Raw genomic sequence first — 17,921 nt, 5'->3', positions numbered from 1 at the left:
TAGTAAATATTTATATTCTCCATTATGAAATTATATAGATATATGAGAATATACATATAAGTACTGGAATTTTTTAACCACTCACATTCATTTACACTAGATTTTAAGCTTTGTTGTAATTAAAATGAAAGGTATGATGCGCCACTATAGGTAATAAGAATTTAATTTTTTTTCAGGAAATATTTGTTAAGCATATTATTTGGACACTATTGAAAAGATGCTTTTAAGTATTCTGCCAGTTGAAGCAGGTTTAACGTGAAGTATTCTTTCGACTACCCCAGCCTGTCTCCCCTCCCAACGTGGACTTCACTATTCAATTCACAATAATGCCTACTCCCTTTCATTCTATCTAAAAATCCTATTCTCTTTCGTCCTCTTTCTTGTTTACCCAACATCTACCCTTAAAACTGTTTTCAACATCCCCTCCCTGCTGAGTACGCTCTCCATCCATACTTTCCGTCTCCTCCATATCTCATCTAGATACTACCTCTACTTACCCACCATGTCTAGCACTCCGTCGTTCCTCCTCTCTGTCCATCTCCTCTTTACCTTTTCCATTCTTCTCCATTCCCACATCTCGAATGCCTCCAGTCTTCTCTCTTCCTTCTTTCTAAGTGTACATACATGTTTCCATACCATAAAGCTCAACGTTCCTAATCCAGTATTGGTAAGTAATCGAGTAAAAGTAATCGAATTACTTGTAACAATTACTTTTGCGGTAATTTGTACTTGTAGAAAATACTTTTACCAAATTTAACTTTTATTTATAATATACTCCTTACAGTGAAAGAGGAATTGTTACTTTCATTGTAATAGTTACTTGCTCGTAATCGATGATCCCTTTACTTATGTCACTGATTGAGTGATGACTTCGACTATCTGAATACCATAATATGCTGTTTAGGTTCAGCCACTCTTTATGTTGTAGCCTACTTATGATGGGTACAAAATATACACATGACATCCTTTGTGTTGTAACAGCAGTTAAAATTGTATGTATTGCTTGTGAAATTGCAATTAGCAATTTCGATGACTCAATTTTTCCACATTTTTACTGCAATATTTGATCATTGCCATTTGGTCTCTAGACTGGACGATCTGACAAGATGTACGTAATTCTACTGATTACTTTTTAAAATCAGTAATTTGGACTCGTACTTGATTACTTTTTACGAAGTAACTGTAATTGAGCCGGTAACTTTTTCTCAGTGCATACTTTTACCAACACTGACAAGATCAAACTATTAGCCTTTTCTTTAAACTCTTACATTATAAACCTCTCATAAGCTCCCTTCTGTTCATGATGCCTCCTTTGCTAATGCTATTCTCTTCCTTCTGATGTCCTTACTGCTGTATCTGTTTTCCTCTAATGAGCTGCCAAACAAGTGACAAAGTTAAATAAAATTGGCCATTTATTTTTTGGATGCAAAACATCTATGTAGAGTACCCTCTATTACTAACGATATATTTTTATTCCCAATATTCTACACCCTGAAATACTCATCACAAGTGGGCTATTTAAAGGCTTGAAACACAGTGTTCTTCTCCCTGCTAAATTAGACTGTAATGGAGCTGTTTTTCTTGAAGCTGAAGGATTTTGTCTTTCTTGATGAATATCCTTTTATGGGAATTGATTTTTGATGGAAAATAAAGCAATCAATATTGTAAGGTTTACTAATATATAAAAAAAATCACTCTATGCTTGGTGATTTATCGAGCTTAGGGTGTTTTAAAATATCGGTGAACCTTGCAAAGTTTATTCTTTTATCTTACAATGTAAAGCCTGAAAATATCAGATTTTTTATTTTCTCCATTCAAAAGTTAAGTACTACATATCAACACAGAGCAATCGGTATCCAACCCATACAGCACAAACGGTCTCAAGCTGGCATATAGGTCGTGTATTTCACGTGTTTTATCTCGTGTAAAAACCGTTATTACCCGAGTTAAAGCGGAATAAGTCTGGTGTATATATGGTCTTATGTCCGCCACAAACCGGATAATACACGTGTATGCACTAGTGATGGGTCGGTCGTGAACGATCGAATCATGTGACCAGGGTCATGACCCTGGTCACATGATTCGATCGTTCACGACCGACCCATCACTAGTGCATACACGTGTATTATCCGGTTTGTGGCGGACATAAGACCATATATACACCAGACTTATTCCGCTTTAACTCGGGTAATAACGGTTTTTACACGAGATAAAACACGTGAAATACACGACCTATATGCCAGCTTGAGACCGTTTGTGCTGTATGGGTTGGATACCGATTGCTCTGTGTTGATATGTAGTACTTAACTTTTGAATGGAGAAAATAAAAAATCTGATATTTTCAGGCTTTACATTGTAAGATAAAAGAATAAACTTTGCAAGGTTCACCGATATTTTAAAACACCCTAAGCTCGATAAATCACCAAGCATAGAGTGATTTTTTTTATATATTAGTAAACCTTACAATATTGATTGCTTTATTTTCCATCAAAAATCAATTCCCATAAAAGGATATTCATCAAGAAAGACAAAATCCTTCAGCTTCAAGAAAAACAGCTCCATTACAGTCTAATTTAGCAGGGAGAAGAACACTGTGTTTCAAGCCTTTAAATAGCCCACTTGTGATGAGTATTTCAGGGTGTAGAATATTGGGAATAAAAATATATCGTTAGTAATAGAGGGTACTCTACATAGATGTTTTGCATCCAAAAAAATAAATGGCCAATTTTATTTAACTTTGTCACTTGTTTGGCAGCTCATTAGAGGAAAACAGATACAGCAGTAAGGACATCAGAAGGAAGAGAATAGCATTAGCAAAGGAGGCATCATGAACAGAAGGGAGCTTATGAGAGGTTTATAATGTAAGAGTTTAAAGAAAAGGCTAATAGTTTGATCTTGTCAGTGTTGGTAAAAGTATGCACTGAGAAAAAGTTACCGGCTCAATTACAGTTACTTCGTAAAAAGTAATCAAGTACGAGTCCAAATTACTGATTTTAAAAAGTAATCAGTAGAATTACGTACATCTTGTCAGATCGTCCAGTCTAGAGACCAAATGGCAATGATCAAATATTGCAGTAAAAATGTGGAAAAATTGAGTCATCGAAATTGCTAATTGCAATTTCACAAGCAATACATACAATTTTAACTGCTGTTACAACACAAAGGATGTCATGTGTATATTTTGTACCCATCATAAGTAGGCTACAACATAAAGAGTGGCTGAACCTAAACAGCATATTATGGTATTCAGATAGTCGAAGTCATCACTCAATCAGTGACATAAGTAAAGGGATCATCGATTACGAGCAAGTAACTATTACAATGAAAGTAACAATTCCTCTTTCACTGTAAGGAGTATATTATAAATAAAAGTTAAATTTGGTAAAAGTATTTTCTACAAGTACAAATTACCGCAAAAGTAATTGTTACAAGTAATTCGATTACTTTTACTCGATTACTTACCAATACTGGATTAGGAACGTTGAGCTTTATGGTATGGAAACATGTATGTACACTTAGAAAGAAGGAAGAGAGAAGACTGGAGGCATTCGAGATGTGGGAATGGAGAAGAATGGAAAAGGTAAAGAGGAGATGGACAGAGAGGAGGAACGACGGAGTGCTAGACATGGTGGGTAAGTAGAGGTAGTATCTAGATGAGATATGGAGGAGACGGAAAGTATGGATGGAGAGCGTACTCAGCAGGGAGGGGATGTTGAAAACAGTTTTAAGGGTAGATGTTGGGTAAACAAGAAAGAGGACGAAAGAGAATAGGATTTTTAGATAGAATGAAAGGGAGTAGGCATTATTGTGAATTGAATAGTGAAGTCCACGTTGGGAGGGGAGACAGGCTGGGGTAGTCGAAAGAATACTTCACGTTAAACCTGCTTCAACTGGCAGAATACTTAAAAGCATCTTTTCAATAGTGTCCAAATAATATGCTTAACAAATATTTCCTGAAAAAAAATTAAATTCTTATTACCTATAGTGGCGCATCATACCTTTCATTTTAATTACAACAAAGCTTAAAATCTAGTGTAAATGAATGTGAGTGGTTAAAAAATTCCAGTACTTATATGTATATTCTCATATATCTATATAATTTCATAATGGAGAATATAAATATTTACTACCAAGCAATTAACAAAAATATGTAACAATCAAAGAAAGGCCTGGATAGGCCCTTGAATTCTTTAGTTGAAATTGAGTCCAAAAAGAAGTGTACAGTAATAAGAAATGAGCTGATGGTCAATGACATAGACAGGAAAATTACTTTATCAGATATCTTGGACTCCTCGAACTCACCAGAGGGAAGGGCCACATATAATAAAATGCTTTACACAGAATATGTTCAGCTAAACATAAAAAAAATTGAATATTATCCCATATTATCCCCAATGATGTTCAAATGAGGGATTCACCATTTTACAAAAATCTCCTATGAGACGTACTCATTTTGGCTTACAGAGGGAACAAAATGAAACACTATGAAAATTCGTGTTCATTTATTTTCAGATGAACATATGCATATTCCAAGAGATTATCCCACCTCCTTCGTACCACAGTACACACTGGTAACAGATACAACAATAGACAGTCAATCAATTGAGTTAACCTTCTCAAAAATTTCACAGTCACAGCTTCAGTGGAACATTCTCATTGTATTGTTCACATATTGACTGCTCAAAGTTAGTGCCGTCATATTAGGACCATAGGAGAAGGAAAGATAGTAAAGAGGTAAACCTGATGCCAGCACCAGCCTATTCTAGCAAAGCACACAAAATGATTCACCTTGTATACAATTGAAAGAGGACTTAATGATTAGGTGTACTCAGTGAAACATCTCCAAGCACCATATAGTAAAGACATAGGATCAAGAAGTTAGTTCAGCATAGAACATTTGCTTAATATGGTACACAACACAGATACTGCCACTAACTTCACTTGAAATCCATCAAAAAATACAGGGAAGACAGAAGGATACCATTATCCACAGTAAGGTAACATGCCCTAAAATAAAATATTGAGTCCCTTTTTATGAACTTGTGGTGAAAAATTCATGTCTGCAACCAGTAAGTATGCATACAATATGGAGAAAGATAATGGGATATGAAATAAACAGATCGTTTTCAACAAACATTCTTCAAACAGTATTTATACGCCACCCAGAAAAAAATTAGTGCAATAAAATTATGAAACATGATGTTAAAAAAATCCCATCTATTGTGAATAGTTTACCATCTTACATCAGACACTTGTCTTATTGGCCATTGAAAAATTACTAAAGATATTTATATGGAATTTCCCAATACATATTATCCAGTAAAAATTAGTGAAATTGATTAGTTTTATCACATAATGCCAAAAATACTTACTACAAACCTTAGGGTCAGTGACACAGCCCAAAATGCACATGACATAGAATGAAATTAGACTTATGGCTCAAAAATATTATTATATAATTTGCATATTTTCAATAGTAATGACTATCACAAAGTTTTTAGTAGCCAACAGAGAATTCACAAACTGAAATTAAAATCTTCACCAAGCATGCAGGCCATTTTGAGCCTAATGAATCAGTGGGTCCAATACCCCCAAAATATTTTGGTCTTAAATGTCCCTCATATAAATGAACCAGCTTGTGCCCCCTATTCACAAAAACTCCGCAATTTTTTTCCTGGCAAGCACTCTCAAAGGCAGCAATATTTACAGCCAAACCAAAATAAATATCCTCATATACATAGTAGATATTACTCCAGTCTTTTACAAAAAAAAATTTTCCTAGAACAGTAATGAGATAATAACTAATTTCGGAGTTTTATGGTCATTTTTACTTTATTATATTTGATAAGTTAACAAGAGAGATCAATTTATTAATAGTACTTTGTATTTAAATCAATTTTTTTCATTATGAATTTATGAATCAATGGCATTACAAGAAATAAGGAATACAATTGACCAGAGAGATACAAAACGAAAATGAGAATATGAAAATATTTGGATCGGACCTTTCAAAAGTTCGTACTTTAATATGAACTAAAATGAGGCTTTGATCATCAGAGTTATGACATAAGTGGTCAAGGATGCAGAAGACTTAGACCAGGTAGAGGAGAAAGGGATATCGATAAATTAGGAATTATGTACATAGTTAATCTGCCATTCATCCCTTCCAAAAGTCGCCCAACCCATTCTTGATTGGAAAATTTCCATGAGATCAATGCTCCTAACTCCAAAAGTGACTTTTTATACACATTCCCAAGGAGACCAGGACCTTTTCCTCCATGGACTCATTTTGGATAGTCGGAGGAGACATAGTGCTAAATAAACTCTTCTGTTCTCATTTGTCTTGCAAGAATTTCAACTATTTATGCCACATCTCACTCAGTTAAATAACTTAAGTTTCAATAAAACTATTCAATCAAGTTTATATGACGAGAAGAGGAAAAGGAAAGTTTTTTTATAACCGATAGCTTATGAAAATTTCTGAGAATAAAAGAAATTGTCACGTGAGACTTGGCAATAGCCAAATAAGCAACACCATATAAATAGGAGAGAAGTACGCATTATGGTACATTCACATTTGATTTTGCAGATGTGTCATCTTCAGATTATTAATTGCTCATCTTATGAGCACGTATACAGCATTTTTAAGCCTTACTCTTTATTTAAAATATACCGTTGCCATTCTTGTATTTTAAATATACAGGCATCCCCCGAGTTACGTAAGAGATGCGTTCCGGCAGACTATGTGTAAGTCGAAATTTACGTAAGTCGAACCTTTGCGATGGCGCTTCAGAGATTGCTGTAAAACAAGTTGTATCGTACAGGAATGAGCGCAACCACATACGCCACCACATCCATCGCTAGAACTGCAAATTTTCACGTTGATTGCTGACTTGGATAAGCGATTTTTCTACAGAAATTAATGAAATTTCCTTCGAGGAATGACAAAAATGGGTCACTTTGTTATTTTTAGCACGTAAAAAACTCTATAATTATTCGATATTTTTTCTACCATAGGTTGTACGGGCGAATATCTACTTCTTCGCGCTCGCATTCGAACATTAACGTAATCATTTGAAATACGGTTATCGCTTACGTAAGTACGGATTTACGTAAGTCGAGACATACGTAACTCGGGGGATGCCTGTACTCTATATTTAAAATACAAGAATCCTACTCTATATTTAAAATACATGAATGGCAATCATAGTATGGCAAAATTTATATTGAATGTACAAAAAAAGTATATTGAACCATTCCTGGTTAACATTGAAAATTGATATCAAACCATTGGAAATACTAAAATGAGAGATGTGAAGGGGTCATGACATACATTTCTTAAGAGAGCTAACGCTGCTCCCAGTAGGAAAAATCATGATCTGAGTAAATTCAATGGCTTTCAAATATGATTCTGAAAGGCAAATGTGTTAATTTCAATTTTGCCATACCTACTACACAAAATCCATATGATGCCTAGATAATACCATCTCCTGGTCTAAACCTTTGACTTTCGGAACCAATGTGCACACCACAAAGCTACTGAAATATATGATTCCTATCAAAAGGGATCTAACCTATTTCAATCCCTCGTTCTCTATGGATTCAATAAAACCACAAGGGTATCGTTCCTTTTAAATCAATCGCTCAAAAACTGCAAGAGGAAGGTAAATTCATTTTTTTAAGTATGTATAATAATGACAGAATTGGGTTATTAGGCTAGATAGCACTTCATTTGAAAAAGAGAGGTTACTCACAAATTCTGTTGCCTGTAATGATAAAAAAGGAGTTACTAAAAACTAGAAATCAGTTGAGGAAATAATAATTTATAAACAAAGCCAATTTGACATGGATGAGAGGGTAGTCATTTCACAATATCATGACTTAAAACACATATATACAAGATGCAATTTTGACTAAAAAATGAGCAACAAGAGATAAAAAGAGAACGGATAATAATATATAATCATCGCGAGAGGCATTGCCTTAAAAAGGCTCACAAATTGAGTATTATCACAAAAAATTAGTGAGCTATTTCCCATTAATTTAAGGCTACTTGAAAAAAATGACTTGAATATTTATCCCCAAAAACAATTGCAGATGGGACATGAGAAAATAAAATAAGTAATTCTGCAGTACATGATGCCACAAAAGCTTTTGTTCAGATCACTATACCATTTACTTTTCAAATACCTTATACCAACTTGAAGAACAGAATAATAAAGACAAATGAGTTAATGTAACTAAAGCCAGGCAAAAGCTCTAAAATAACTTAATTGTAAACAATGAAGAAAATAATATGAAAATGATATTACTAACTTCTACTATGGGTAAATGAATCAAAAAAGGCTTTAGCATACAACAAAGCTCAATAAATTAAATTACTTCTTAATAATACGATACTCACAGAATAAGGAGAGAACTAGATGATCAAATTTAGACATTTCTAAAAGGTAATTCAGCCATTAATCACTGAGCCGATTTCTTTTTTTTAGGCAATTTACATACTGAACTCAGCAGGAGTTTTTGACATAATTAGGCCAGCAAAATTTAGCTTTTATTTGACAATATGCTAACTATAAGATTGTAATATTTTAGAGGAGGTTAAGAAATTGCAAAATAATCAGAGACAAGAAAAAATAAATTTCAACTACATATTTTATTTTGCACAAGATATAGTAGAGATGGCCGCACTACATGTTGGTAACTGACTTTCCATTAACACTGGTTTTTCAATAACCTATGTATGTTCTTCTACCTCTCAAACCAGTTAACCATCATGCACAAAAAACAGCCATTAATTAGTATCAATTTCAGCTAAGTATCACAAGATGAGTTGAAAAGAAAAATAATGAGCAATATAATACTACAATAAGAACAACTTTTTAATGAAAAGAATACACAAATAAATTTTGGACACATAAGAAAGGATGCTGTGACATATTACCGTAATTATGGGTTAAGCTGCAGTTTACAAGCTAAGAGCATGCTCATTAGCCTTCAAAAGATCACACAAAATAATAAATATCACCAGCTCAGTAACAAGGCATGGAAAATAATTTTAAATATGTATATGCTCAGCACCAATAAATATAACTCCAAGGCATGTCAAAAAATGACTTAGAATATGAAAAACAAGCTCTAACCCAACGTAGATAATCATAAGTTTAGCAAAAGAATGTTAAAGCACCACATATTCCATAAATTAATAAACAAAAAAAAACTAATAAGAAACTTGTTCTTGACGGATTAAAAATGAAACGGTTTGAAGAGAGCTCTAGAAAAACATTACTTAATCAACGATAATTTTCTGTAATAAAGGCATTGGAGCTAAAATTAATTTTTAATTAAATATTGTAGCATCTTTGTACTCATGAGGGTCATTTTGCATTGAGTCAATAAAACCTTGATCAAGTTAACTATGAGTTTCAAGGTTTTTCCCAAATGATTACCCGACCAGCAACTTGAGTTCATTTCAATAACCAGTTCAAAAATGTGCATTTTATTTAGTCAAGCGTGATTGAAATTCATCTGGGTTGTCATCCTTGAAAAATGGAGTGCAGACGTCATCGAAGTTGGAAAAGCATTACATTACAACAAAAGTTGGAAACTACTTCATCATCATATGCCCATTGAGGCAGCTTTCGGGGGTATTATGTAGATCATTATAGCAATGCACATGGTGAAAGGATTGGGCAAGGAAATTGTCGGTTAGAACAAGACAAAATAAAAACCTTAAGCCTTTAAAATCATAGCATTAAAAACGCATCGTTGCTTCACCCAAATCAATCACAGAATGAGGAGCTTGAGGGATTGCATGATTATTTTTCAAAATGCACTCTTCCTATCATTCAACTAAAACTGACAAGACCGTTTACAAAATTTTCAAAAGTAAAGACTCAAATTACAAATTCTAGTATATCCTGTCATTTTCACGTTCTCTACCGAATTCTTTTAAATTCAATTTACTTCTTATTACCATACAGTACATCCAATGACAACTACTAACTTTGATGCAAAGCATAAACTGCTTTCAATTAGTGCAAATGGTTTCAACTTCAGGAAGTGGAATTTATGTAATGTGGTCATGAAAAGTATCTAAAATACATTTAAGACTCTGTTCAACAATTGACATTTTGCTATTTCATCAATCCACAGTCAAACATTACACACAGCACTAAAAAAAAGATCTATGAATAGTGCTATGCCCACTTTTAAATAAATACTCAACAATGCTACAATAAATAATTGTGGATTAAATATTGATAAACACATTACCATGTGGTGCTGGTAGGGCAACATGTACAATGATTATACAAGTATTGGGGTTACTGAGAAATGTTTGAAATATTTCACAAGAAAACTTGCTAGAATAGGCAACCAGTTCTATTCCATTAAATATTACATAACACAGTCAAAATGTAAATTAGTTAAAAAAAGTCATTGGAATATTTCCAATGTATTCATTTTTGCACAACACGTTCAGTTGTTACAACAACAATTTGAAGTGCATCACGTGCAGCCAAGTCCTTTCGTAAAGATGTCCTACTGCTAAAGGAGAGTGAGGAAGAGGAAATATGGGGTTTCGGTGATGGGAAGTGGGAATATTGAAGGTTGTGGAAGAAAGGGTCGTGTCTTATGGACTCTGAAGACAAAGTGGGGAGGGGGGATTCCAGAAGGATCCAGAGGCGAGGTTCCAGGGTGAGGGAACCACCTGTGCCTTCTCTGCTGTCTTGAATGCTGCAGTCATCAGAATGGAGTCCTTGTCCTGGATAACTGGATGAACCTTCCTCTCCTGGGTGTTGACCCCATGTCCATCCTCAATTGGTCTTCTATGGAGTGGGGGCTGGGGAGGAGGTGTTTGGGCAAGGTTGTGTATGCAGGATAGGCGGCTGTAGAAAATTTGAAAAACTCTTGGATCCCACATTCTTTTTGGGAGTCAACAGGGAAGGTTGGTAAGTTTCAGTCCTGCCTCTCACATTATGAAGATGAGGGTTGGCAGGGAATGGTGTTTCAACTCTCAATGGATGAAACTGCCCTTTTATGTAAGGGCGAAATCCTTGAAATGGCGAGGGAGATTGGACTAGATTTTCATTTATCAGGGGTGTTTTCCAATTTTCATATTCCTGTCCTTCAATAGGTTCCAGATCATCTTATTTTTTGCCTTTTTTCGCACAGTGGAAGTTTTCTATTCAGAACTGGCAAGTACTTATGTCCCATTTCCATGAGATGCTTAGCCACTATTGACCGATTATCCCCTATATTGAAGTAGGGTTTGTGTTCATTTACTCAGGTGATGAAACTACAACCAGCTTGTTTTTTGTTTAGGAGGATGTCAATTCGATACCTCCACATCATAAACACTCAACAATCACCCACCGAATCAAATCCGCTCATCTAGCACAAAAAGGGCAAGATGAGTAGATTCGATTCAGTGGGTGATTTTTGAGCATTTATGCAGTGGAGGTATCCAATTAGTGCTCAATTGTGTCTATTGTGGGTAGCTATTATTTTCATTGTGTACTTGAAGGAAATTTTCCTCGATTAGAGGAATGTTCACTAGCCTTTGCATCATGGATCTGAACCTGGAAAGTTTGTGTGCAATGGGATGCTGAAAATGTGCAGAAATGACTTTTTTGGGGATAGATTCCAAACGGTTGGAGGAGAAGAAGATCATCCGGAATGAGGAGTCCATCCTGACGACTGCAGCATTCAAGAAAACAGTGAAGATGCACATGGTACCCTGGAACCTTAAACCTGTCCCCCTCCCTTCACCAAGTCCTTAAAAAAAATAGACCCCTTCCTCCATAATTTGAAAATGTTGTTCTAACAACGAAACGTGTCAAGAGAAAATAAATTCATAGGAAATATTTCGATGTCTTATTTAACCCTGGAACCGTACACCGGGGCACTCAGTGCCCCAGGGAATTTTAACTTTGCCGTAAATTTTATGTAAGGTTTCTTAATTCTCTTATTATATTTGTTAAAATATTAAAACAAGTATATAAATTTATGTTTTTGCAATAATTTAAGGCCAAAATAACGCGTTTTCAATGTTTTTTGAATAAAAATAAGTTTTTGCATTTTATATGTTGTTAACTCTTAGGGGCACTCAGTACCCCAGTGTACGGTTAGTGTAACAGAAATAGAGGTTTACGGTTGCAGGGTTAAATAATATTAATAACTTCCACCACATCATGCCACACATCATACAAGATAGTAAAAATTTATAAATCATTTAATTACAATCGGAGGCAGATTCTGACAATTTTGCAGGGGGAGAGGGACATACTGGGAGTGCGATTACTAAAACTTGAGAGTTAAATGGGGCATTATAAGTCCCCTGGATAAAATATTTTTACGAAATTTTTCCAGAGAAAATTATGAAAAACCATCAATTATATACAGTATTTGATTGGCAAATTAGATTTGCAGCCACTAAACTCAGTGAGATAAATAAACATAGAATTCTAAAAGATCTCCGACAAGCAAAGATAACCATCATCCAATAGTGATGCTGGAATCTAGGAGAAGTCTCGCATGTCACATGTCACCAAAACACTGGATTTCTAAGTGTTAAGAAATCAGCCAAAGCAAAATACTTTTTACTTTGATACTGTAGAGGGCGGCATCTCCTTTGTCCTTCATGAATCTGCCACTGATTACAATAGAGAAACAATTCATAAACTATTATATACACAAAACTTCCCTTTACCATGAAAAAAAATTAAAAAAAAACTAATCTCACAGAGGATACAATTCAAAAGATGTATGTATTTAAGAGGCTGGTGCCACTTACTTTAACACTCACATATGTGATTGAACAAGATAGATAGATTGAATAAACATAACATGAAAATTAAATCAATAAGGTCAGATTGAGCACAGACAAATTAGCACACTACAAAATGAGCAATATCTTTTCCAAAAGTTATAAATACTTCCACTAAAAAAAATGAGACAGGTACTTAGGTAGACAAAATCGGATCACGTTAACAACAAGCTTCAAAGAAATATAAGCTTCTATGGTTGGCCTCAAGTAATGCTGCAAAATGTAAAGATAATGAGAGAGCCAAGAAAAAATAAGGTTCAATCCAAATTGAGGCAATACTGAATAAGAGAAGTCTTAGTGTAAGTCTCATTATTTTCCAGAGCAAATGACCAGCCCAGCAGATAATGTAAATACATATGGTAAAAACCTGGTCTGTTTGGTATTGTAAACTTCATAAATTCAGAAACCATAAACTTTCAAAAACTCACATTCAAATTTAGCTTTTTACAGTATGAAATTATCCACTTTTAAAATTTGCCAAACTGCAATATTTAAAAAAATAGTGCTGGTACTACTGCCTTGTAGAACATGTCATTTCAATGGCTGGCACTTGGGAGTACACTGCACTAGATTGCACTGTAACAGTCTAATAGTGTGCACCTGATAGATTGTATAAACCAAATAAATACTTCTCCTAAATAGAGGTAGACAGTAAAAAAATACAAGACCTTTCAAATATGCATGTTAAAATTCAATTTGTAAACATGCAATTCATAAATTGTATTCAGAACATCTTATGCTATACAAAAGATTCAATCTTAAAAAATATAAAAATCTAGCTGAAAGCATAAATAGTTTATCAAAAATCAATATGGCTGATAACCAGATTAAAGAACAAAGAGGAAACATAAAAAACCTGCTACCATATATAAAGATCAGAGAATCAAAGGTCAGATGGCTACAACAGTGTCTTACAACTCATGACATATTATATGATCATAACAGTCTGCATAGATGATAAAAATAAATAAGGACCAATTTTGGTAGAAAACTCCTGTGAAATAAGAAATTGATTCAAAAAAATATATTTTAAAAAAGATGAAGTTAGAAAACAAAGGCTTCAAAGCAACTAGAAAAAATATTTGAATGTCAAAACAAAATTTTAGAGAAAAAATTACTCTAACTAAAAAAATCTAGAAATGTCATGGCTTTTTTCCTTAATAAAATAAAGGAGAACAGTGTTCAATATTTATCAACAACTCACATGAGTTGTCATGACTAGATAACAAAATAGCAATTTTGCCTAAAACAAGAGCTCCTGTCCTAGTCTCTCACAAAAAAGGGTTCAAAATTGTACCTTTAGAAAACTGACTGAAATTCTATAAAACATGATTCACCAGGCCAATTTTTCTCCTCTTCAGCCTTTACCGAAGAACAGACTCTCTATAAAATACTATGGATGTCCATCGCTCACCCAATGAAGAGTCTACTTCTTGAACATCTGTCTGAAGTTTCATGAACCTTGTCACAGCATCGTAAGAGATCCTATGACTTTAGAGAGCCACAAAAATTAATTTAGCAACCCCGATCAAAGTCTCTTATTTACTAAAATCACAAGCACAGACTGTTTTCACCACCTGAGTACTAACTGCGGCCACCACCACTATCTTCAGCTTTACTCTCATCAGGCCTTTTAGGATTCCCTTCGTGTTGAGGATTCGTTTCTTGTGAGGTCCCACTACCTGCATCAGATCCATCATCTTTTTTACACGAATCTACAATCAAATAATCATCAAAGGCATTACAAACAATATTGTACAAAATGGCATTTACTTTTAGAACCAAAATTTTAGCCGAGCAAAACTAAACACAAAGTCACACTAAGGCCCAGCGCACACGGAGCGACTATTTTGTAACTACAGTTGGGAATCAGTTGCATCTGCAACCAGTTTGCAACTGAAACAAAACTTCTGTCCGCACACGGGTGTAATGACAAAAGGCTGTTGTAAATCAGTTTCGTCTATTTTGCAACCAGTGGAGTGTTTATTTAGTGCGGTACGTGTTGTTTTTTAGCCCTTTCATTGGCCGTCAGCGCTTACTATCGCTGAGTCACGCGAAGAAGACGCTGTGAGCTATTATCAATACCAAATACGTTAGATAGTTTGTATTTGTTCAGGACTTCATGCTTCTCTATAGCTCCAACGAGCTTCATGTTGACTTCTCGATCATTAATTTTGAGATCGACACTATACGGCCGTCAAAATACCACCAAAACACCACGTGGTCTCGTGCAACTGAAGTCTGCAACGCAACTGCAACCGCGGGCCCACGGTTGCATGTGACTGGTTTCAGACTGTTTTGAGATCGTCAAAAACCAGTCGCGTCGTGTGCGCCTCCCCACTCAAATACATTGTTGAGGTCACAAAACAGTTGCTCGCGCAACTGGTTTGCAACGGTAGTTGTAAAACAGTCACACCGTGTGCGCTGGGCCTAACACATTCACATGTAACCTGCAATTTTTATTTTAAATGGTGACTTGCCCAGGGGCGGATTCGGCATCAAATTTGGGTGGTGAAAGGTCGTGACCTGTGTGTATGGACTACCTCAGAGAGAGAGGGGGCATTTATACAGAAAGGATTGCTACGCTCAAAGATAAATACAACTCAAACTTCTCTCACGTTTGGGACTTGTAGCCATGCAAATACACTCCCTTACACTTGCATATACACTTCCTTTACTCCTTTACAAACATACTAAACCTATTTAAACAATAAAAAATTTAAAAAATTGATTTAAAAAAATTTTGATAAAAATTGGGGGTGATTATGACCCCCTCCCTTAAATCTATCCATGAACTATGTATACGGTTTTACCAAAAAATAACAGAATAAAATGAAAATATGATACAAAATAGAAAATTATTGCAGCCAATCACAACTTTATACTGTATTGGTATACTGTAAACAGTAGAACTTAGTAGCTTTATCTTATCAAAAATAAAATAAATCACATCAGCACTTAATTACACAATATTCCAGCTAAATGGATGCATTGGTGTATAAAACTTCACCTTTACCATCTAAGTATAATCAAAGGTAATTTATGCATGGTTGTGTTCCCTGAAGATCCAGTCTCCAAACACCTGGCTTCAAATAAGTTCAACCAGGGAATGACATAGCGGAAGTTTGACACATTGAAATAAAAAGCAGATGCACTTTTCCACAATTATTTAATGCATACGATGCATTTCAGCTCATGGAGCCATCATCTAGTACAGGGGTCTCCAAACTACGGCCCGCGGGCCGGATCCGGCCCGAGAACGGTTTTCATCCGGCCCGCACACTCGTTTCAAGTAGCGCGCGATTCTCGCTCGTATAACTCTGTGAGACGCCGCTAGGAGCATTGCAGCGCTGTACTACACGTCAAAGTCGCCTTCAACTGTTCGTAAATAAGAAATACACCACTGGATACTTCAGTAGACGTTGGAATCGAATACTTCAGTCATCGGCAAATTTGCTATCCGGCCCGCGGGGCAATTCGGAACTTGGAATGTGGCCCTTGTGGCCTAGTAAATTGGAGACCCCTGATCTAGTACAAGACTGTCATTATCAAGAGAATCATCTAGTCTTATAGCAGATGATGGGTCTGTGAGCTGAAATGCATCTTACCCATTAAATAATAGTGGAAAAATGCAACTACCTTTCATTTCAATAGCCTGGTTTCAAGATCAGGAGGGTTCGAGTAACATTTAGGGATGCCATGGGATAGCTAAAAGAAAAATTTCTGGAAACACTTCACTTCACCAAGGTAAATGTGAAGGAACGCACTATTTGATAGGACTTTAATCATTACAGTGATCAGTTTTCTAAAATGAGGGTGGTGAATGCATGAATGTTGCTAAAGCATACTTTATGCTGTGACCATGATTACAGACATTTCTATGGGTGGTAAAATTGATTCAACTTTTAGCTGAATACAATCTACTTTATCAAGATAAAGAGCATGATTTGCAAACCACATGGAATTCTACATATATCATGATCTATCCTTCAACAGATTTTGTAAATCGATGAATGACTTGTCTACAGCTACCTTATCCCAAGTGCATGTGTACTAACTTTAAAATACAAAATATTCTCTAATAAATAATTCGGTTTTAAAAACAATAAATACATGCATATTGTAAGATAAGAATGTTCATCGCAATATGCCACCTGCTCCACAAATTTGGAAAGGGCTGGATAAAATATGTGGTGCAATCAGTAATTGCTTACTCTAAAAAAAAAAAAAAAATTTCAAAATCTTAATAACACTGTGATTGCAATAGATCTTCTCCAACTAAAATTTTGGAACTGCAATTTAAAACAGCCCTTATTGGTCTCTTGTTCATATCTTTAACTCTAGGTCTGCCAATTTTAATTGGCAATGAATTAAGTATGGCTCATTTGATGGCAAATCATACTTGGGTAGCTTAATTGCTTATCCTCTTAATCAGATATTCGACTAGAACAAAACTATGTAATGGACACAAAATTAGAGCTTTTCCCTTCTCCCATTCTCTCTTAGTTACTAGCTCAAAATATGATCAAGATATACATTTTGCTGCCATCTACCATATTTTTGCATTGCATTTTTTAGGTAAAACTTCAAAAACGAGATTTCATGGTATGCTTGTCATGACTTTCAGGAAAAAAAAGTGAACTGTGCGGGAAGGGCATTTGGTCATGAAGTTCAAATTTATTTCATCTGGACAACAAGAGAACATTTTATTGACCTGCAATAATATATCCTCCCTTTAACTTATCAGCCCTTAACTGCGACATTTCTTCAAACAGCTTTGAGCAAATAATCAGCATTTCAAAATAATTTTACCTTGACAAGTTAATTTCTGAAGTTGAGAGGGCAGATCTGCAGCAGCAGAACCTAGGGGTGATGCCGAAGAGACGGTTACATTAGCTGTCTCACCAAGAATGTCAGGTAGGGCATTTCGACGTCCAGTACGACCTGAAGTCAAGAAGTCTTGAACTATGTCATCACTGTCATTGGTGCCACTTTCACAGCTGCCTCGAGAAGATGACTCCATCACTGCTAGCACCTTCATCACTGCAACAAATACATAATGTGCTCCAGGAAAAATAATTGGTTCCATAAA

At 35.2% G+C, this 17,921-nt stretch overlaps 1 protein-coding gene across 2 annotated transcripts in view; it reads right to left on the bottom strand.

The window, feature by feature from the left end:
- Positions 1-8,637: 8,637 nt before the first annotated feature.
- Positions 8,638-17,921, bottom strand: part of LOC124161037 — a 28,989-nt gene continuing 19,705 nt past the window's right edge. For both annotated transcript variants that reach the window (XM_046537184.1, XM_046537185.1), the window contains exons 4-5: positions 17,642-17,872; positions 8,638-14,544 (exon numbers count right to left, since the gene is read on the bottom strand). In XM_046537184.1, coding sequence (XP_046393140.1) covers positions 14,414-14,544; positions 17,642-17,872 — 362 coding nt within the window. In that variant the 3' untranslated portion in view covers positions 8,638-14,413. The remainder of the gene's footprint in view (positions 14,545-17,641; positions 17,873-17,921) is intronic.

This window comes from Ischnura elegans, chromosome 6, assembly GCF_921293095.1.
Source record: "Ischnura elegans chromosome 6, ioIscEleg1.1, whole genome shotgun sequence".
In the NCBI taxonomy this organism is placed as follows: Eukaryota; Metazoa; Arthropoda; class Insecta; order Odonata; family Coenagrionidae; genus Ischnura; species Ischnura elegans.
Note: the sequence above shows the minus strand (reverse complement) of the source record. Positions and strands in the feature narration are given on the sequence as shown.